This window comes from Nelumbo nucifera, chromosome 3 (genome assembly GCF_055504915.1).
Source record: "Nelumbo nucifera cultivar China Antique chromosome 3, China Antique-T2T, whole genome shotgun sequence".
In the NCBI taxonomy this organism is placed as follows: domain Eukaryota; kingdom Viridiplantae; phylum Streptophyta; class Magnoliopsida; order Proteales; family Nelumbonaceae; genus Nelumbo; species Nelumbo nucifera.
The window spans coordinates 91144079-91161764 of record NC_142651.1 but is presented as its reverse complement, the minus strand read 5'-3'; the positions used below and the strand labels follow the sequence as shown (position 1 = coordinate 91161764).

The 17686-nt window shown below is 40.9% G+C and overlaps 1 protein-coding gene across 2 annotated transcripts in view; it reads right to left on the bottom strand.

The window, feature by feature from the left end:
* KU70 (ATP-dependent DNA helicase 2 subunit Ku70-like protein) overlaps positions 1–17686 on the bottom strand; it is a 100110-nt gene that overhangs the window by 12928 nt on the left and 69496 nt on the right. For both annotated transcript variants that reach the window (XM_010275107.2, XM_010275109.2), the window contains exon 15: positions 505–565. In XM_010275107.2, coding sequence (XP_010273409.1) covers positions 505–565 — 61 coding nt within the window. The remainder of the gene's footprint in view (positions 1–504; positions 566–17686) is intronic.

Sequence of the window (17686 nt, the reverse complement as noted above, 5' to 3'; positions counted from 1 at the left end):
ACTAAGCAGTATCTATAACATCATTAAATAAATAAAAAACACTACTGTAAACTGATATCCCAACAGAAACGAAATAATTGAATGATCAGTTAACAGACAGCGAGATATAAAACTTTAACAAGATAATGTGAGAAGCACAAAGAAATAACAAGCAATCTGCATTAAAAACCCTGATATGAATCTAATTCTTTTGACACCAAGGGACAAATATACAAGATTCATGGGATCTGTAAACTATTGTCCCACTCTACTTTAATTGAGGCAAGAAGCCACGATATGTCAGTTCTACGCATTAACTTCAAATTTAAACCAACAATGCTAGTACATTGGTGGTTACCATATTGCTATACCAATATAACATGACAGTATATCAAATGACATCTTCAGATGCCAGCACACTGAAAACAAACTTTCACTTATCAAAATGTTTATCCAGAGAAGATGCATATCATCATAACAAGTCACTAAGCGTACAACTTAATGGCATTCAAAACAAAACATTACCTGTGCAATAAGGGCAACCATTTGAGGATGACTTGAACTGCCATAAAATGCAACTGCAAACCTGAAAAAGTTTCTTAAATAAACTAACAGAGCATATGGCAGTCCTATTATACATGTGGAATAATGAAAATGAAAACTAAGAAATACATATTTGTTGAGAATGGAGTAAGAATGAACTCATGAAGAGGTATTTTGGTCATTTCATGTATATATGAATCTCTGATATTTAAGTTATGAAGTGGGACACACATCCCAAGATAACATTACTACACAAACTCAGTTTTTCTTCTTCTCTTCTTCATTTTTCATCTACTGTTTAATGTTTTTCCATTTTCTTTATCTTTCCAATATCAGCAACTTCGTATCAGAGAACTGATATCAATCAAGGAAGTCAGACACAGTAATCAAAAGAAAGGGGTTTGATCAAGGCCACCTCAATTTAGAGGCATTCACAAATGCAGGCAACCTCGTCTGCATAGTTGTCAAGGCAACGCCTAGGCAACAAGGCGCCCTTTGAGGCTCGCCTCACCTAATCGCCTAACAGTTTTCTACTTCCTACTATAAAATACTTTTTTATTCACTCTTTTTTGAGATTATAATTATAAAATAAACATTATTAAACTAAAATAATCATTGTGTGTTTATATACTAATTTCTTTTTATTATTTTCTTATTAATTAGGGTTTAATCAACACAAACATTGCTAAATGCTGTATTGAATCCTCAAAGACTTAAAAACCTGAACCAATAAGGAAGAACAAAAAATTTTATCTAATCAGCACATTTTCCTCTTCCATATATTCTTCTTCTACTACGACTACTACTACTACCAATACTTTTTATTTTCTTCTTTTCCTATAACAAAAATAAGGGTTCAGCCCCTATATTTTTTTAATTCTATTTTCCTTCTTCCTTTTCTTCTCATGAATATGTTGATTTTCTATACTTTAATATAAAATTTATACTTTTCTTATGAAAATCATGAATAATTATTAAAGAAATATGGTTATGGTACCTAGGGAACTACCCTAGGATCTATGTTTTTAACATAAAAAATCCATCGTCTAGGCGACGCCTAGGCACCCGTCTAGGCAACTAGGCGACCCCCAGTCGCCTAGCCTCGCCTTGGCACCTTGAAAACTATGCTCGTCTCATGGAGATCTAAGAGGAGGGTGTCACCAAATTTGCAACACCCTCCTCTTCTAATTTAGGTTTTGACTGCAATTTGGGCTTTTGGAAAGGCAAAAAGGACATTGAGCTTCCTTATGTTCTTAGTTTTCTCCATCTTCTTGAATAAGTGTTCCTCAATCCTACTAGACAGGATGGTCGGATTTGGACTCCTTCATCCTCTACTCTAGTTCTTTTTCTTGTACTTCCTTCTCCCAAACCATATTTCAGCTTCCCTCACCTTCTCTCTCATTAAAGAAGTTTGGTGTAATCCTATTCTCCCATTAAAGACGTTTGGTGTAATCCCTACCATTTTTCTTCAAAAAAGAAGACCCAATTGATGTTTATCCCCATCTTGGTGTGTCTTATGCAAAACCAACAGTGGAAATTGATAATAACTTGCCATTTTGTTGCACAAATATGGGATGGATGCAGGCAGGATCTTCTGATAAACACTACAAGCCTTTTTGCTCTTACAACATTTGGGTGACCAAAGGAAAGAAGCAAACAGATGATGCAACAGAGGAGGAGAAAAACAGTCCTCCTCTTACAACATGAGGAGGAGAAAAACAGTCCCTGAGAAGTTGTGTCTCTAGCATAACAGATGATGCGACAAACAACAATCATATGAGGTTGACGAGGGGCAAAAACAAACTGACTAACAACCTGAACAACATGTGAAATATCAGGCCGAGTCATAGTGAGATAGATCAAAGATCCAACAAGCTAACGATACAAAGTAGCATCAGGAAGAACTAGGTCTTCAGATTTAGACAACTTGACGTTCAGCTCCAGAGGGGTACCAACGTGTTTCTCATCAGTAATTCCAGCTAGTTTGACGAGATCAAAGGCATATTTCTGCTAACAAATGAAATACCCCCGACTATTACATGGACTTCTAAACCCAAGAAATAAGTAAGAGGGCCCAAGTCCTTCATGTGAAAGGAGTTATGAAGTAAGGACTTCAACTCACAAATGCCATCATAATCATCCTAGTTAAAAGCATGTCATCAACATACAGCAATAGAAAAGTAATACCCTAGGCCTTCTCCTAACAAAGAGAGAGTAATCAGAGGAACTCTAGCTATACCCAACTGCAACAATAACATCTCGAAAACTCTCAAACCAAGCCCGAGGTGCTGCTTCAGACCATATAGGGATTTCTTTAGGCGACGGACACATGAAGAATCACTGCAATATCCAGGTGGAGGCTTCATGTAGACTGTCTCCTTTAATTGACCATGAAGAAAAGCATTCTTCACATTTAATTGGTAGATAGTCTAGGAATGAAGAGAGAGTAATCAGAGGAAATCTATCTATACCCAACTGCAACAATAACATCTCGAAAACTCTCAAACCAAGCCCGAGGTGCTGCTTCAAACCATATAGGGATTTCTTTAGGCGACAGACACGTGAAGAGTCACTGCAATATCCAGGTGGAGGCTTCATGTAGACTGTCTCCTTCAATTGACCATGAAGAAAAGCATTCTTCATGTTTAATTGGTAGATAGTCTAGGAATGAACAACAGATAAGGCTAGAAGAACACGAAGTGTGGTGATCTTAGCAACAGGGGAAAAGTTTCTTCATAATCAATCCCATATTCCTGATTGTATCCTTGGGCAACTAGTCGAGCCTTATATCTATCAAGGGAACCATCTGATTTTAGTTTGATCGTGTAGACCCAACGACTCCCAATAATAGAAGCATTTGGAGGAACAGGCACAAGATCCCAAGTATCATTCTCATGGAGGGCTTGAATCTTAGCATCCATGGATTCTTTCCAATGAGGACTTCTAATGGTTTGCTAATAAGAACTAGGAATATTTGCAAAAGAAAGTACAGTAGAAAATGAGATATGGCTTTAAGGAAAACCATAGCGATCAGGAGGTTGAGAAATACGAGTAGAACAATGAAGAGGAATAGGAGAACTACCATCTAAAACAGAAGGATCTTAGAGGGAAATGTCACTTACAAGAGGTCCAAGAGGAGGATGCTCTAGACTGGGTGGAAAGGGGGTTGTAGGCACAGGATCTGGGACACATGGTCGCTTGCGAGTGAAGATGAGAAGATCTTTCTCAGTAGAGGAAGTATGAGTATTATATGAATCAAAGTCCTACAAAACAGAGATAGGAGTAGACAATCTAACAATTCCAACAAAGAAGGAAATATGTTCAAGAAACACAACATTCCGTGAAATCCGAATACAACGAATAGCAGGATCACAACACAAGAATCCTTTGTGGTCAGGACTATATCCTGCAAAGGCACACATAGCAAACTGAGTAGTTAATTTAGAACGTTTACAAATAGGAAGATGTACAAAACAAAGACAACCAAAAACATGAAGAGTGGAGAAGTCTGGGGGACGACAAACAAGTTTTTGGAAGGGATAAGTGTTGCCAAGAACAAAAGAAGGAAGATAGTTGATCAAATACACATCTGTACTAGCTGCTCCTACACAAAACGAAGTCGGAGCGTGAGATTCCTATAGTAATGTCTGCACAACACTAAGGATGTGTCCATTCTTTCGTTTAGCTACACCATTCTATTGAGGAATGTCTGGACAGCTGCGCAGAGATTGAATTCCATAACTCCTCAAGTAGACCTAAAAGTCTATGCCTCTATATTCTCCCCCTGAATCTGAACGGAGGATACTCACATTACACTTAAAGCGAGTTGGCACCATAGTATGAATAATTTAAATGTCGCAAAGACCTCTGATTTGTGTCGTAGAAAATAAATCCAAGTGTATCTAGTACAATCATCTATAAACAATACAAAGTATTTGTGTCCCAATCGTGAAGTAATAGAAGCAGACCAAACATCATTATGTATTATCTCAAAAGGTGCAGTGGCATTCTTAGAAGTGTGAAGAAAAGGTAAAACATAACTTTTACTCAAGCAACAAGCAGTGCAAGAAAGATCAAAAGTATGAATAGGAGGAATTTTATTCTTAATTAAACCAAAACCAAACAAAAACTTCAATTTTTGAGAATATGGATGACCTAATCGTTTGTGCCATAAATCCCAAACATTATTTCTATGACTCAACAGAGAATCAGATATAGGTAAACTAAGATAAGTCGAGGATGCTCCTAATTGAGACTTCTCGAACTCCAATGCTAACAAATAGCCCAACCTACACCCCTTCCCTTTCACCTTCCCAGTGTACCGGTCCTATATCAAGCAACCATCATGAGAAAAGGTAAGAACATTTCCTTCATCAACAAGTTGGCCAACAAAAATCAGATTAGTAGTAAGGTTGGGCACTAAGAGGGTTTTTGAAAGAAGGAAGGACATAGTGGATTACAATTTAAGTGATAAGTCATTACTAGCAATAATGTCTAACTTTTCACCATTGGCAGTAACAATGAGTTTATGGTGAGTTTTAGTAGATGGATTTGGTTGATTGAGATAAGCTCTTGTCATATGATTGGTGGCACTTGAATCTATAATTCAAGCATGTGAAGGAGAAGAATAATATCCAGAGAACTTACTAAACAAGCCAATAGGCCCTTAGTGGACGCAATGTTAGTTGCATGCCCATCTGTTACTTGATAGGCCCAAGGTTGAGTCTTTTTCTAAGAATCCTTAGTTGGTCGAACTGGACAATCTAGAATAATGTGACCATGTTGCTTGCAATAGGTGCACACATTCTTCTTATAGTGAGAGGCAATATGTCCAAAACCCTTACACTCATAACACTGGGTTTTGGAGAAGTCCTTGGAGGTTGACTTCTTACCTCCACGAGCAACAAAATCTGTTTCAGCCCTAATTTCAATCATCTTTCCATCAAATCTAGCTGCAGTGAGAAGCCTAGTATCTTCCCTTAATAACTCCCCCAAAACAGAATCCAGATCTGGAAGTGTTCCTCTGCTCAGAATATTGAACCTTATTATCTCATATTCAGGTCTAAGCCTCATCAAGAACTGATTTACTTTCCTCTTCTCAAAATGTTTCTGAAGGTATTTCACACATTCTACTGAGTCTGAGGTATCAATATGGACAAGTTCATATTCAGCCCACAAATCAAGAAAACCTGAATAGTATTCTTGTATCCTTCTATCTCCTTGACAGTAGGCAAATATCTCTGATTCTATTTGAAACTGTTTAGACATATTGGACTGTTTATAAACTTTCTCCAAATATGAATACATTTCATAGACTGCTTTCATTCTCCTCATAGGTACAACAATATGAGAATCAATTGAGCTGAGAATCCAGGAAACAATCTTGTCGTTACCTAGTTTCCATTGTTGTAAGGCTTTGGCCTCGGTCACAATTGGTTTAGTGACAATCCCATTTAGGTGTCCTTCCAAACCTTTCCCTTCAACATAAAAATCAAAGTGGAATTTCCACATCCCATAATTTTGTCCATTCAGTTTCACAGGAATAATATCCACTCTATCTAAAGCTATTACAGCATAAAACAGCAAAAAAAAAAAAAAAAAAAGGTTTGGCAATAGTCCAAATACTAGTCCGAACAGCAATCCACTTCTACCCAAGAGAAAAAAAAGGAGGAACCAGTACTACAGCAATCCAGAGAAGGGTCCAAACAGCTTGAGCAAACAAAAAAGGTGTTGACAGTCCAAAAAAGGTAAGTTTCAGGACTGTCGAACCAAAGAAGGGACCAAAAACCCTTCAAAAAGGAGATGGAAAAGAGATCCAAGTGACTGGAGGGAAAGAGGGGCCTAGGGCGACACCAGATCTAGAGTTATAGGCTGATTGGATCAGCCGAAAGAGAGAAAAGTGTGAAAAAAACAACCAGTCAGGCGTCTTTTTTAGAAAAAAGGAGGGTTTTTGTGCTGATCGAAACAGCCCTCAAGAAGATCCAGATCAGAATCCGAACAATACTGATGGAAGCATTGAAAAACACTCTTCAATCTTGTGTAGAAACCAAAATTCCCAGGCTGATACAGATGACCTACTCTGATACCATGTGAGCAGAACTGAGAACAAAAGAGTAGATTCAGGGGTGTCAAGAATAGTCGACCATGTGAGCAGAACTGAGAACAAAAGAGAGTAGATTCAGGGGTGTCAAGAATAGTCGACCTCCACCTCAAAGAGCCCCTTTTATATTAAAAGATATGTACAATAACAAGAATGCCCTTATACGGCTGAAAGATAAAAAGAACAAATAAAACAATAAGAGTACTATACAACAAGGACTATACTAATAATATACATTAAGGTATATCTCCACATGATCTAAGTATGAGAAACCTATGAAGTTATATTTTAATAACAAAGCTGCCATCGACATAACTAATAATCCCATGGAGCATGATTTCATCAGCCATACAGAGGTTGACAAATATTTCATTTGGACTCTCTCTTCTTCTTCCTTTTCTTCCATCACTTCTCTCTCTTCAATCTCCTTTTCTCCTGTTTCTTTTCTTTTAATTCAGATTACTGCAGGTGTGATTTACAACTGTTATCTTGACCTGCTAGTCATGAGAAGCTTAGTATTATGTTACCACCATGATCTCTCACACCTCCCATCCCAAATGGCCCCAGATTTCCAAGGCAATAGCCATCAAAGTTGAATTTAACCATCCCTGTTTCTGAAGGAGGAGGATTCTCAGCTTCATGCAGAGCATCACAAGGAGGAGAGGAAGCCGTTGGAGATGGGAGAGTTTGTGGAGGTAGGCCTTTGGAGAAAAGCTTTGAAGATTGAAACTAAGGAGCTGCTATTTGAGGAGCTGAGATTAAATGGTCAGCTGAGCTTGAAAATCAGGGAAGCAAAGAGAGGGATGGTGCTGTTAGAAGGTTTGGGGGTAATTGAAGGGTTCAAGGAGTTTGTAGAAGGTGCAAGTAACAAAGGCAAACAAAATTGTTGGAAAGAGTTTCTCTCAGAAACTGGAAGAAGGTTTGTTGTAGAATGTAAGAGAAACCTTAAAGGTTATTTTATTTCTTTGACAGAATTTTTTGGCAAGGGAAGAAAGCAGATGGTCTGCCTACCAGAAGGAAGGAAGAGTCGGGACTGGAAGGCAGTTCATGGGGTCTTATGTGAACTGCTGCAACGCTTGGGTTCTAAAAGAGAAGTAACAGTAAAAAGGAAGATAAGCACTTCTACTAGTCTGGTGAGCAATAATAAGCAAGAGACTCTTTTAGTGACAGCTGGGGCAGGCAAATACAGAATGGGAGTAAACATACAGAGAGGAGATTGGGAAAGTAAGCTGATAGTTAAAGCTTCAGCTCATATACTAGACAGGAGGAAAGTTGCAGATCTGTTAACAACAAGTTTAAAGCTGAAGAGTACGTTTATTTTAACACCCTTTGAGAAGGACAAGGCTGTGCTGGATCTGCTTGAGAATAGAGTAGAAGTTGAGGCATTAAATATCCAAGCTGATCTTGGAAATATCACAGTATCAAGATGGTGTCCGGGATCAAACTCCAAAGATTTCTTTGTTGAAGATGGAGTGCTGGTGCGTCTCTTAGGCCTTCCCTTTAACTTGTGGAAGCAGGAAGTTGCTGAAGCCATTGCTTTGATGTGTGGAGGATCTTTAGGAGGTGCCTTTTGGGGAGACCTTTGTTCAGCTTCCATTTTATTGAATGGTGTAAAACCTGAGGAGATTCCTCGGAAGATAGAGGTGCTAGTTGAAGGGCTTTGTTACTCAGTGTGGCTAGCTTCATCCATTGAATCGGTGCTCTGGAAAGAGGCTCGTAGGGAGGGAGATGAGAAGGTTGAAGAAGAACTGCGTGGCAAGAAGGGAATGGTTGATTCTGTAAAGAGACTGGGCCGAATGGGCCCTAACATCCTCTCTTGTAATATCTTTTATTTTATTGTTGATGGGCCACACTTAATGGGCCTGTTATTTATTCTTGTTTTATTCTCTTATGTAACTGCCAAGCTGGCCACCCACTTAAGAGCATTCTTGTCATCATCTAATTTTTAGATCTTAATAAAATAGGGTTAGAGGAGAATGGAGATTAATTTCGACTCCTTCTCTTTTCGCCATCTTCTTCTCTTGTATAGCTGTTCAGACCAGTTCTTTACTTCTTCTAATCCCTAAATTTGTTCTTGATATTTGAGGACTGATTTACATCTTGGTATCAGAGCGGGTTTAGTTCTTCTTTCTTTTTCTTCGTTCCCATACACTCTAAAATCAAGGGAGTGTATGGAGAGAGAGGTTCTCTATAGTATAGAGGATCACTTGCCTAGTTGGTAGAGGGTTTGGAGAGTTTAGATCTGGCTGGATTTTGCCGAGAAGCGGTGCTGTTCTGCTGCTGCCCGAAACCCTAGCCGACTAGAGATTTTCGAGGTTACCAGAAAAGGTGAAGCTTGGGTGTGGTGCTCTGTGCTTGGAAGGTGTCTCGTGACTGTAAAAGGAGGGCGGTTCAGGTTTGGAAGAATTTGGGTTGGTCTGGTAGGTGTGGCTGCATCTTCTCTCTTCCTCCCAATAGCTGGACGAAGCAAAACCCTAGTTTTTCAAGCACCCGATTTCTGTTTTGACTTCAAGTAAGTTTATATAGACAAAATTTCTGGTTCTTTGATTTTCGTTTGATTAATGGAGACATACGGAAGTGAGTTCAAGCAGGTGCCGGTTTCTGGCTTTGGCTCAGTAGATTCCGTTTTGACTGGTGTAACCACAATCAAGCCAGATGGGACAAATTATCTTGCTTGGGCACAGTCTATAAGAATCTATGTCTGTAGTAGAGGAAAACTCGGGTATCTCACAGGCAGTAAGGTGAAACCCGAAGAGACAGACCCTGAATTTGAAAAATGGATGCAAGAGAACTATACTGTCATAGGATGGTTGGTCAACTCTATGCAACCTCATATAAGCCAGCACTATCTCTAGATGTCGGCTAAGGAGATACGGGACAGTGTTACTGAGACCTTTTCACAGAAATTGAATGTAGCCAGAGCTTAAAAGTTGAAAAGTGATGTGAAGAACCTGAGACAGGGGGAGAAGAGTGTAGCAATCTACTACTCTATACTGAAATCCCTATGGCAGGAAATTGATGTTATGGAGACAGTGGTATGGGAGAGTAAGAAGGATGCTGAAATGTATAGAAAGCTGGTGGAGAGAAATAGGGTGTTTGAATTTCTCACTGGACTCAACCTTGAGTTTGACATCATTAGACAAAATATCTTGGCTAGAGATGAGGTTACTCTTTCACAGGCATATGTTATTCTTTCACAGGCATATGCAGGAATGAAGCCAAAGGGACCTACTGAGAAAAGAGAACAGATGTGAATATTGCAAGAAACCGAGGCATACAAAGGACACCTGCTAGAAGCTTCATCCTGAGCTTCTCCCTGATAGGTTTAAGAATAACAACAACTCTAAGAAGGGCAGTCAGGCAGGAAAACCAAAGACTGCTACAATACCTAAAGGGGGAAGGAGAGTGAAGAGAAATCAACCATTGAGCAGTTGGCTGCAATGAAGCTGGATTTTGAAAAGTATGGGAGGCTCCTAAATCACTTGGAAGCCACGGTTTCTTCAGCTCACCCTTCCAACAACACATCATCTTCATCGACTTTTGCTCACTCAGGTATTCGTGCTTCTGCAAATCATGCTTCAGTTTCAGGTAATCATAAAATCCCTTGGATTATTGATTCCGGTGCATTAGACCATATGACCAGCCTGTCTAATCTTTTTTGCTCATATCACCTTCTCTCTGGAAAAGAGAAAATATCCCTTGCCGATGGGTCCCTTGCCCCCATCTCTGGTAAAGGTGTTATAAAGACCTCTAACACCCTTTTCTTATCCCCTGTCCTTCATGTCCCTAAACTTAACACAAACCTTTTATCTGTTAGTAGCTTAACAAAATCCATGAATTCCAGCATAACCTTCTTTCCCACTCATTGTGTTTTTCAGGACCTGCAGTCTCAGAGGATGATTGGGAGTGGCCATGAGGCGAACGGAATATACTTGTTGGACACATCGGATCAAGCTTTGGGACCACCTCATGGAGTTGCCTTAGAGTCAGTTGTGTCAGAGTCTGTTAACAAAATTTTATTATGTCACTTTCGGTTTGGTCACTTGTCTTTTTCTGCTTTGAGTCATTTGTTCCCAGATATGTTTAGAGTGTCTTTATCGAGTCTTCATTGTGAGTCATGTGAACTGGCAAAGCATTGTAGACATTCCTATTCAATTAACAATAAAAGATCTCTTTCTCCTTTCCATATTGTTCACTCTGATGTGTGGGGGCCATATCATATGCCAACCATGGGGGGTTACAGGTACTTTATCCTTTTTATTGATGATTATTCGTGTTACACTTGGATTTATCTCATGAAATCTAGGGATGAAGTACAGCTATTGTGAAAAAATTTCATGAACTCATCCTCGCCCAGTTTAATACTCCTATCAAAATATTCCGTTCTGACAATGCTAAGGAGTATTTTGAGAGAACCCTCTCCACCTATCTTGAAGCTTTTGGGGTTATTCATCAAAGTTCTTGTTCCTACACTCCACAACAAACAGGGTGGCGGAAAGAAAGAACAGACATGTGGTTGAGGTTGCCAGATCCCTCTTATTTGCATCCCATGTTCCTATAAAATTTTGGGGAGATGTTGTTCTTACTGCTACTTTTCTGATCAATCGTATGCCCTCCCGGGTCCTTGGCTTTAAAACCCCTTTTAGTCTTCTCTTCCCGGATGGGATATCTTTTCTCTTCCTCTCTGTGTTTTTGGGTGCACTTGCTATGTGCATATTCATAGTCATCAAAGGCACAAGTTTGAACCTAAGGCTCATAAATGTGTTTTTCTAGGATATGCTTCCACACAGAAGGGTTATTGTTGTTTTGATCCAGTTTGTGGCACCCGCTTTGTATCTCGGGATGTCACCTTTGCCGAGTTGACTCCCTTCTTTAGCATTCCTCCTAAGGGGGAGAAATCTGACGAGCCCTTTGCTATGTCTCTAGTCGTTCCTCTTCCCATTCCTTGTAAGTCCGATCATGGGGTGTCCACTTCTCCCACTGGACCTACCTCTGATATTCCTTGTGAGTCCGATATTCTTGCTCCTCCTCCTGCTCCTGCTCTCCAAAGGTGGTACCAAAGGCAGAGATTCAAGCATGTGCAAGTTGTTTCCCCTCCTTCAGAAGAGCATCTCGCCACTCCCATCATTCCTGAGGTAACAAGTCAGCCCTCTACTGACCCATCTCTGACTGTCCCAGACCTTGACCTTCCTACTGCTCTCCGCAATGGCAAGCGGAAGTGTACAACCCATTGTATCTCCAAACACTTGTCTTACAGCCTTCTCTCCCCTTCCTACTACTCCTTTCTTGCCTCTATTTCTTCCCATGTGATACCCAGGTCTATACCGGAAGCATTATCTCAAGCTGAATGGAGGGATGCTATGATGGCCGAACTAGATGCATTGCATAAGAAATACCTGGGATATTGTTGACTTGCCGGAAGGGAAGGAACCAGTGGGTTGTAAATGGGTGTTTACCATTAAATATCACTCTGATGGCTCGGTTGAGAGGTTTAAGGCTCGGTTGGTTGCTAAGGGCTACACTCAAATGTATGGCATTAACTATCTTGAGACATTTGCTCCTGTAGCTAACATGACCTCAGTCAGGGTTTTACTATCTCTAGTTGCTACCTTGACTACCCCTACACCAGTTTGATGTTAAAAATGCCTTCTTGAATGGAGACCTGCATGAAGAAGTCTATATGTCTCTACCTCCAGGAGTGTATGGGAAGGAAATGAAAGGTAAGGTGTGTAAACTACACAAATCTATTTATGGTCTCAAACAGTCTCCTCGGGCTTGGTTTGAGAGATTGTGGGCTGCTCTTGTCTCCTTTGGCTACACTCAAACTCAATCTGATCATACACTGTTCTTAAAGAGAAATTACTCTCTGGTGACCTTCTTGATTGTTTATGTTGATGATATTGTGGTCACGGGTAATGAAACTGAAGAGGTTAGTAAACTAAAATGATTTCTCAACTCTGAATTTGAAATCAAGGATTTGGGAGATCTTCGGTATTTCTTGGGCATTGAAGTTGCTCGATCTAAGGATGGTATCTTCAACTCTTAGTGTAAATATGTCCTTGATCTTCTTGCTAAAAATGGTAAACTTGGAGCTAAACCCATCTCCACTCCGATTGATCCTTCATAAGCTTTCTGCTATAGATGGTGAGCTTTTGTCTGATAAGGGAGTGTTTCAGAGACTGCTTGGGAAGTTGTTATACCTTTGCATGACTCGGCCAGATAGTTCCTATGCAGTAAGTGTTATTAGTCAATTTATGCATTCTCCTAGAGATATACTCATTTAGCTGCTGCAGAAAGGGTTCTGTGCTACTTGAAAGGTACCCCAGGGAAAGGTATTCTATTTGCTAAACATGGTCACATGAAGCTGGAAGCTTTTACTGATGTCGATTGGGCAGGATGTATTGATGATAGAAGATCCACCTCTGGTTATTGTGCTCTGGTTGCTAGGAATATTGTGTCATGGAGGAGTAAGAAACAATTGTAGTTGCTAGATCCTCAACTGAAGCAGAATACAGGGCAATGGCACATGGTGTGTCAGAATTACTGTGGCTACATTCCCTTCTAGAAGAATTGGGAGTGGACTACAAGAAACCAATGATGCTCTATTGTGACAACCAAGCTGCTATCAACATTACACATAATCCTGTTCAACATGACAGAACTAAGCACATTGAGGTTGATAGGCATTTTATAAGGGAAAGAGTTTCCTCAGGAGACAGAAGGAAAGGGGAAAGTAGTGGTAGGTGGCAAGGGGTTTAAAAAGAAGCGGAATGAAGATTCTTAGTTGGAATGTGAGGGGAATTGGGAGTGCAAGGAAGAGGGCGACAATAAAAGAGGTAATAAGACGGTCTGACCCAGACATTGTGCTGCTACAAGAGTCTAAGAGAATGGAGTTTAATGATAAATGGGCAAGGAGTGTATGAAAAGCCAGAGGAATTAGCTGGGTGGCTGCTCCCTCGTGGGGTGCTTCCGGGGGGATTGTAACAATGTGGAAGAGGGAAGTGGTGGAAGGTCTGGAGGAGTTGATCGAAAAGTACTCGGTTTCTATGAAGTTTAAGCAGCAAGAGGATGACTATACATGGGTGCTCACAAATGTTTACGGACCGAATGACTATAGAGAGAGAGAGGAGTTATGGGAGGAATTGGCTGATGTTAGAGGGTTGTGGGATGGGCCTTGGTGCATGGGTGGGGATTTCAATGTGATCAGATTCTCGGAGGAGTCCAATAAGGTTAACCAGAGGGTGACAAAAAGCATGAGGAAGTTTAACAGTTTTGTGGATGCCTTTGAGCTTAAAGAGATTCCCCTAGCCCATAAGACATTTACATGGTCAAATCTCAATCTAGACCCATTTGCTCTAAACTGGATAGATTCCTGTTCTCTTTGGATTGGGAAGAACATTGGGGAACCTTGGCTTCTAGAGCTCTCCCAAGGCTGACCTCAGATCCCTGAACCATAGTATTATGCAAGGTGGAAAGAAGGTGTGGAGGTCCTACCCCCTTTAGATTTGAAAAAATGTGGTTACTTCATCCAGGGTTTACTAACAAAGTGAGGGAGTGGTGGCATGACAGTAACCCACTGGTGGAATGGGAGGGGATGAGATTCCATAAGAAACTACAATTCTTGAAAGCAAGAATCAAGGAGTAGAACTTGATGGAGTTTGGGAGGATAGAAGAAAGAAAGGGAGATCTAATGGATAAGATTGAAAGCCTTGACTCTAAAGAAGAAAGGGGAGAATTTGGAGAGGAAAACAATGATCTCAGGAGAGATTTGAGAAGACAGCTAGAGGATTGTCTGCACAAGGAGGAAATTAGTTGGAGGCAAAAATCTCGGTGTAAGTGGTTGCAAGAGGGAGATAGAAACACTAGGTATTTCCATTCTTTAGCAGATGGCAGGAGAAGAAAGAACTTTATCTCCAAATTGGTAGTAGATGGAGTTGAGTTAGTACAACAAGAGGAGATTTCCAGGGCCGGTGTGGAGCACTTCAAATCTATTCTAAGAAGGCATGTGAGTAGAAGGGTGTGGGTAGAAGGTTTGGACTGGCCAGATGTAGGGGTGGAGAACAGGAGAAGGTTGGAAAGAAGCTTTACTCTAGAAGATATCAAGGAGGTTGTGTTTTCTACGGATAGAACAAAAGCTCCAAGGCCGGATGGGTTCACAATCGCTTTTTATCAGGACTGTTGGGATATCTTGAAAGATGATCTCTTGCGGGTGTTTGAGGAGTTTTTCAGGAGAGGAATTGTCAATTCGGGTGCGAACTCTACATTTATAGCCTTAATTCCAAACAAGAAAGATACATCCCACCCGAGGAATTTTAGGCCAATTAGCTTGGTTAATAGCTTGTATAAGATCATTGCAAAAGTGTTGTCTTTGAGGTTGAAGAAGGTACTGCCCGATATCATTGCACACTATCAAGGAGCCTTTGTGAGTGGAAGACAAATTACTGATCAGATTTTAATTGCTAAAGAGAGTGTGGAGAACTTTAAGAGGGATAAGAAGAAGGGAGTGGTCTATAAGTTGGACTTGGAAAAGGCTTATGACTTGGTGGGCTGGGATTTCTTGAGGGAAAGTATTGACTAAATTTGGGTTTGGGGCTAGATGGTGAAAGTGGATCATGGGTTGTGTCAGGAGTTGTCATTATTCAGTGCTAGTGAATGGGACAGTGGTAGATTTCTTTCCAGCCAGTAAGGGTATAAGACAAGGAGACCCCTTGTCTCCTTTCTTGTTCATTCTAATTGCGGAGGTATTGGGGAAACCGATTCACATAGCAGATTCTAGGGGGCTCATTAGAGGCTGGAGAGTTGGGAGGGTGGAAACCCGCCTCACTCACTTACAGTTTGCTGATGACAAGATTCTATTTTGTGAAGGTGGTAATGTGAGTTTTATCAGGAACTTGAAGTTGGTGATACAAGTGTTTGAGCAAATGTCTAACTTGAAGGTTAACCTTGGGAAAAGTTGTGTAGTGGGGATAAACTTGGAGGAGGGAGAGATCAGGGAGAGTGCTGAAGTGTTGGGGTGTGAAGTTTCGGGGTGGCCTTTGAACTACTTGGGGTTGCCATTAGGTGATAATCCCATGAGAGAGAGCTTTTGGAACCCAATGGTGGAAAGGTTTGAAAAAAGACCGGTATCCTGAAAAAAGAACTACCTCTCTCTCGGTGAGAGAATTACACTAATTAAGGCCACGCTTGCTAACTTACCCAACTTTTTCCTGTCGGTGTTTAAAATCCCAGTGAAGGTTGCTAACAGATTAGGAAGCTAATGAGAGATTTCCTATGGGAGCCAGGAGAGGAGAAGAGGGATCACAGAGTTAGCTGGGAGATAGTATGTAGGAGTAAGTCTTGTTGTAGAGTGGGGCTTGGGAGTATCAAGAGAAGGAATATGACTCTGTTGGGGAAGTGGTTGTGGAGGTTCCCCATGGAGAAGGAGAAGTTATGGGCTAGAATAGTGGCAAGTATACATGGGCTGGAGCACAATGGATGGGATGCTGGAATCAGAGCTAGGACCACAAGCAATTCTCCTTGGAAAGCCATTCATGACCTGACCAAATTTCTCCCCTAATATCAGGTATAACTTGAATTCCGATAACTCCATAAAATTTTGGGAACAAACCTGGGTGGGGAGCACCCCTTTAAAGGATTAGTTTCCTTCTTTGTATGCTCTTTCTGATTTGAAAAATGAGCCGATCTCGTCTTTCACCACCCCGTCCTCTTCAACTTCTGGGATTGGGTGGAACTTGGGTCTAAGAAGGGATTTGAGGGACTCAGACCTCGACAGTATTTCGAGCCTTATTGCACTTCTTGATAACGTTGTCTTAGACCCCACTAGGGTGGATTCTAGAATTTGGACACCTACCCCCAATGGCATCTTCTCTTGTGCTTCGTTCTTCAAAGTCTTAAGTTAGTTCACCAGTCCTACCTTCCCCCCTTTCCCTGTTGGTGAGGTTTGGTGCAGAGCAATACCTCCTAGGGTTGGTAGTCTTTGTTGGGAAGCCTATCTGGAAAGAATCAACACTGGTGATCTACTCCAAAAGAAGAGACCCAATACTTGCTTGTCACCTCAGTGGTGTGTTCTATGTAAAGCGGATGGGGAGACTGGTTTTCACCTACTGGTGTCTTGCCACTTTGCGAGCTCAATTTGGGATTGGGCTTCCTCCATATTTGGATGCAGCTGGAATCCCCCATCAGACTTGCAGGGCCTTTTCTCTCCTACCTTTTTCAGGTGGCGAATAAAAAGGGGAAGGATAATGTGGAGAGGACTAAGGGCTGCAGTATGTTGGACATTGTGGGAAGAAAGAAACTCCAGGATATTCTCAGAAACCCAGAGAGGAGCAGCAAATCTGAGGGCTATCATACATATTAGGGCGGTACAATGGCTGAAATCTTTGGAACTATTCCCAGATTACATTGTGGATGACATGTTGAGGAAGTGGGGTGAAATTGCAAATTGCACACAGACCAAGTCAGTAATGAATGTGGCTTGGACTCCCCCACCTAGTGGATTCTTGAAATTAAACTTTGATGGTTGTAATAGAGGAAATCCGGAACAATCTGGAATTGGAGGTATTTTTAGGGACGAAAATGGGGTCATCTCTGCCATGTTATCAGGCCCAATTGGAGTGGGTGACTCCCTTAGAGCTGAGATCTTTGCAGTTATGGAAGGAGTCCGGAAAGCTAAGGAGTTGAACATCAAGAAACTCATAATGGAAGGGGATTCAGAGGTGGTGATAGGGTGGCTGACTAAAGATCAAAATGGTTTATGGAAGTACAACAATGAGAGGAGGAAATTCATGTGGCTGGTGCGGGAGATGGAAGTTAAGCCATGTTGGGTTAAAAGATCGGCTAATTCCCTAGATGACGGTTTAGCTAAACAAGGGGTAGAAAGGGATTCACTGTTTTGGGCGAAGCTGTAACTTTAGTGTCTTCTTTTCTCTTTTTCTTCTTTTTTTCCTTTCATGAGGCTCTTTGTGGCTCTTGGGAGATAAGTGTGTGTGTCTTCCTCCTGTAAATTTTCTACTGATGATTTAATGAAAGTGTTATTGATCAAAAAAAATAAATATTTCATTTGTA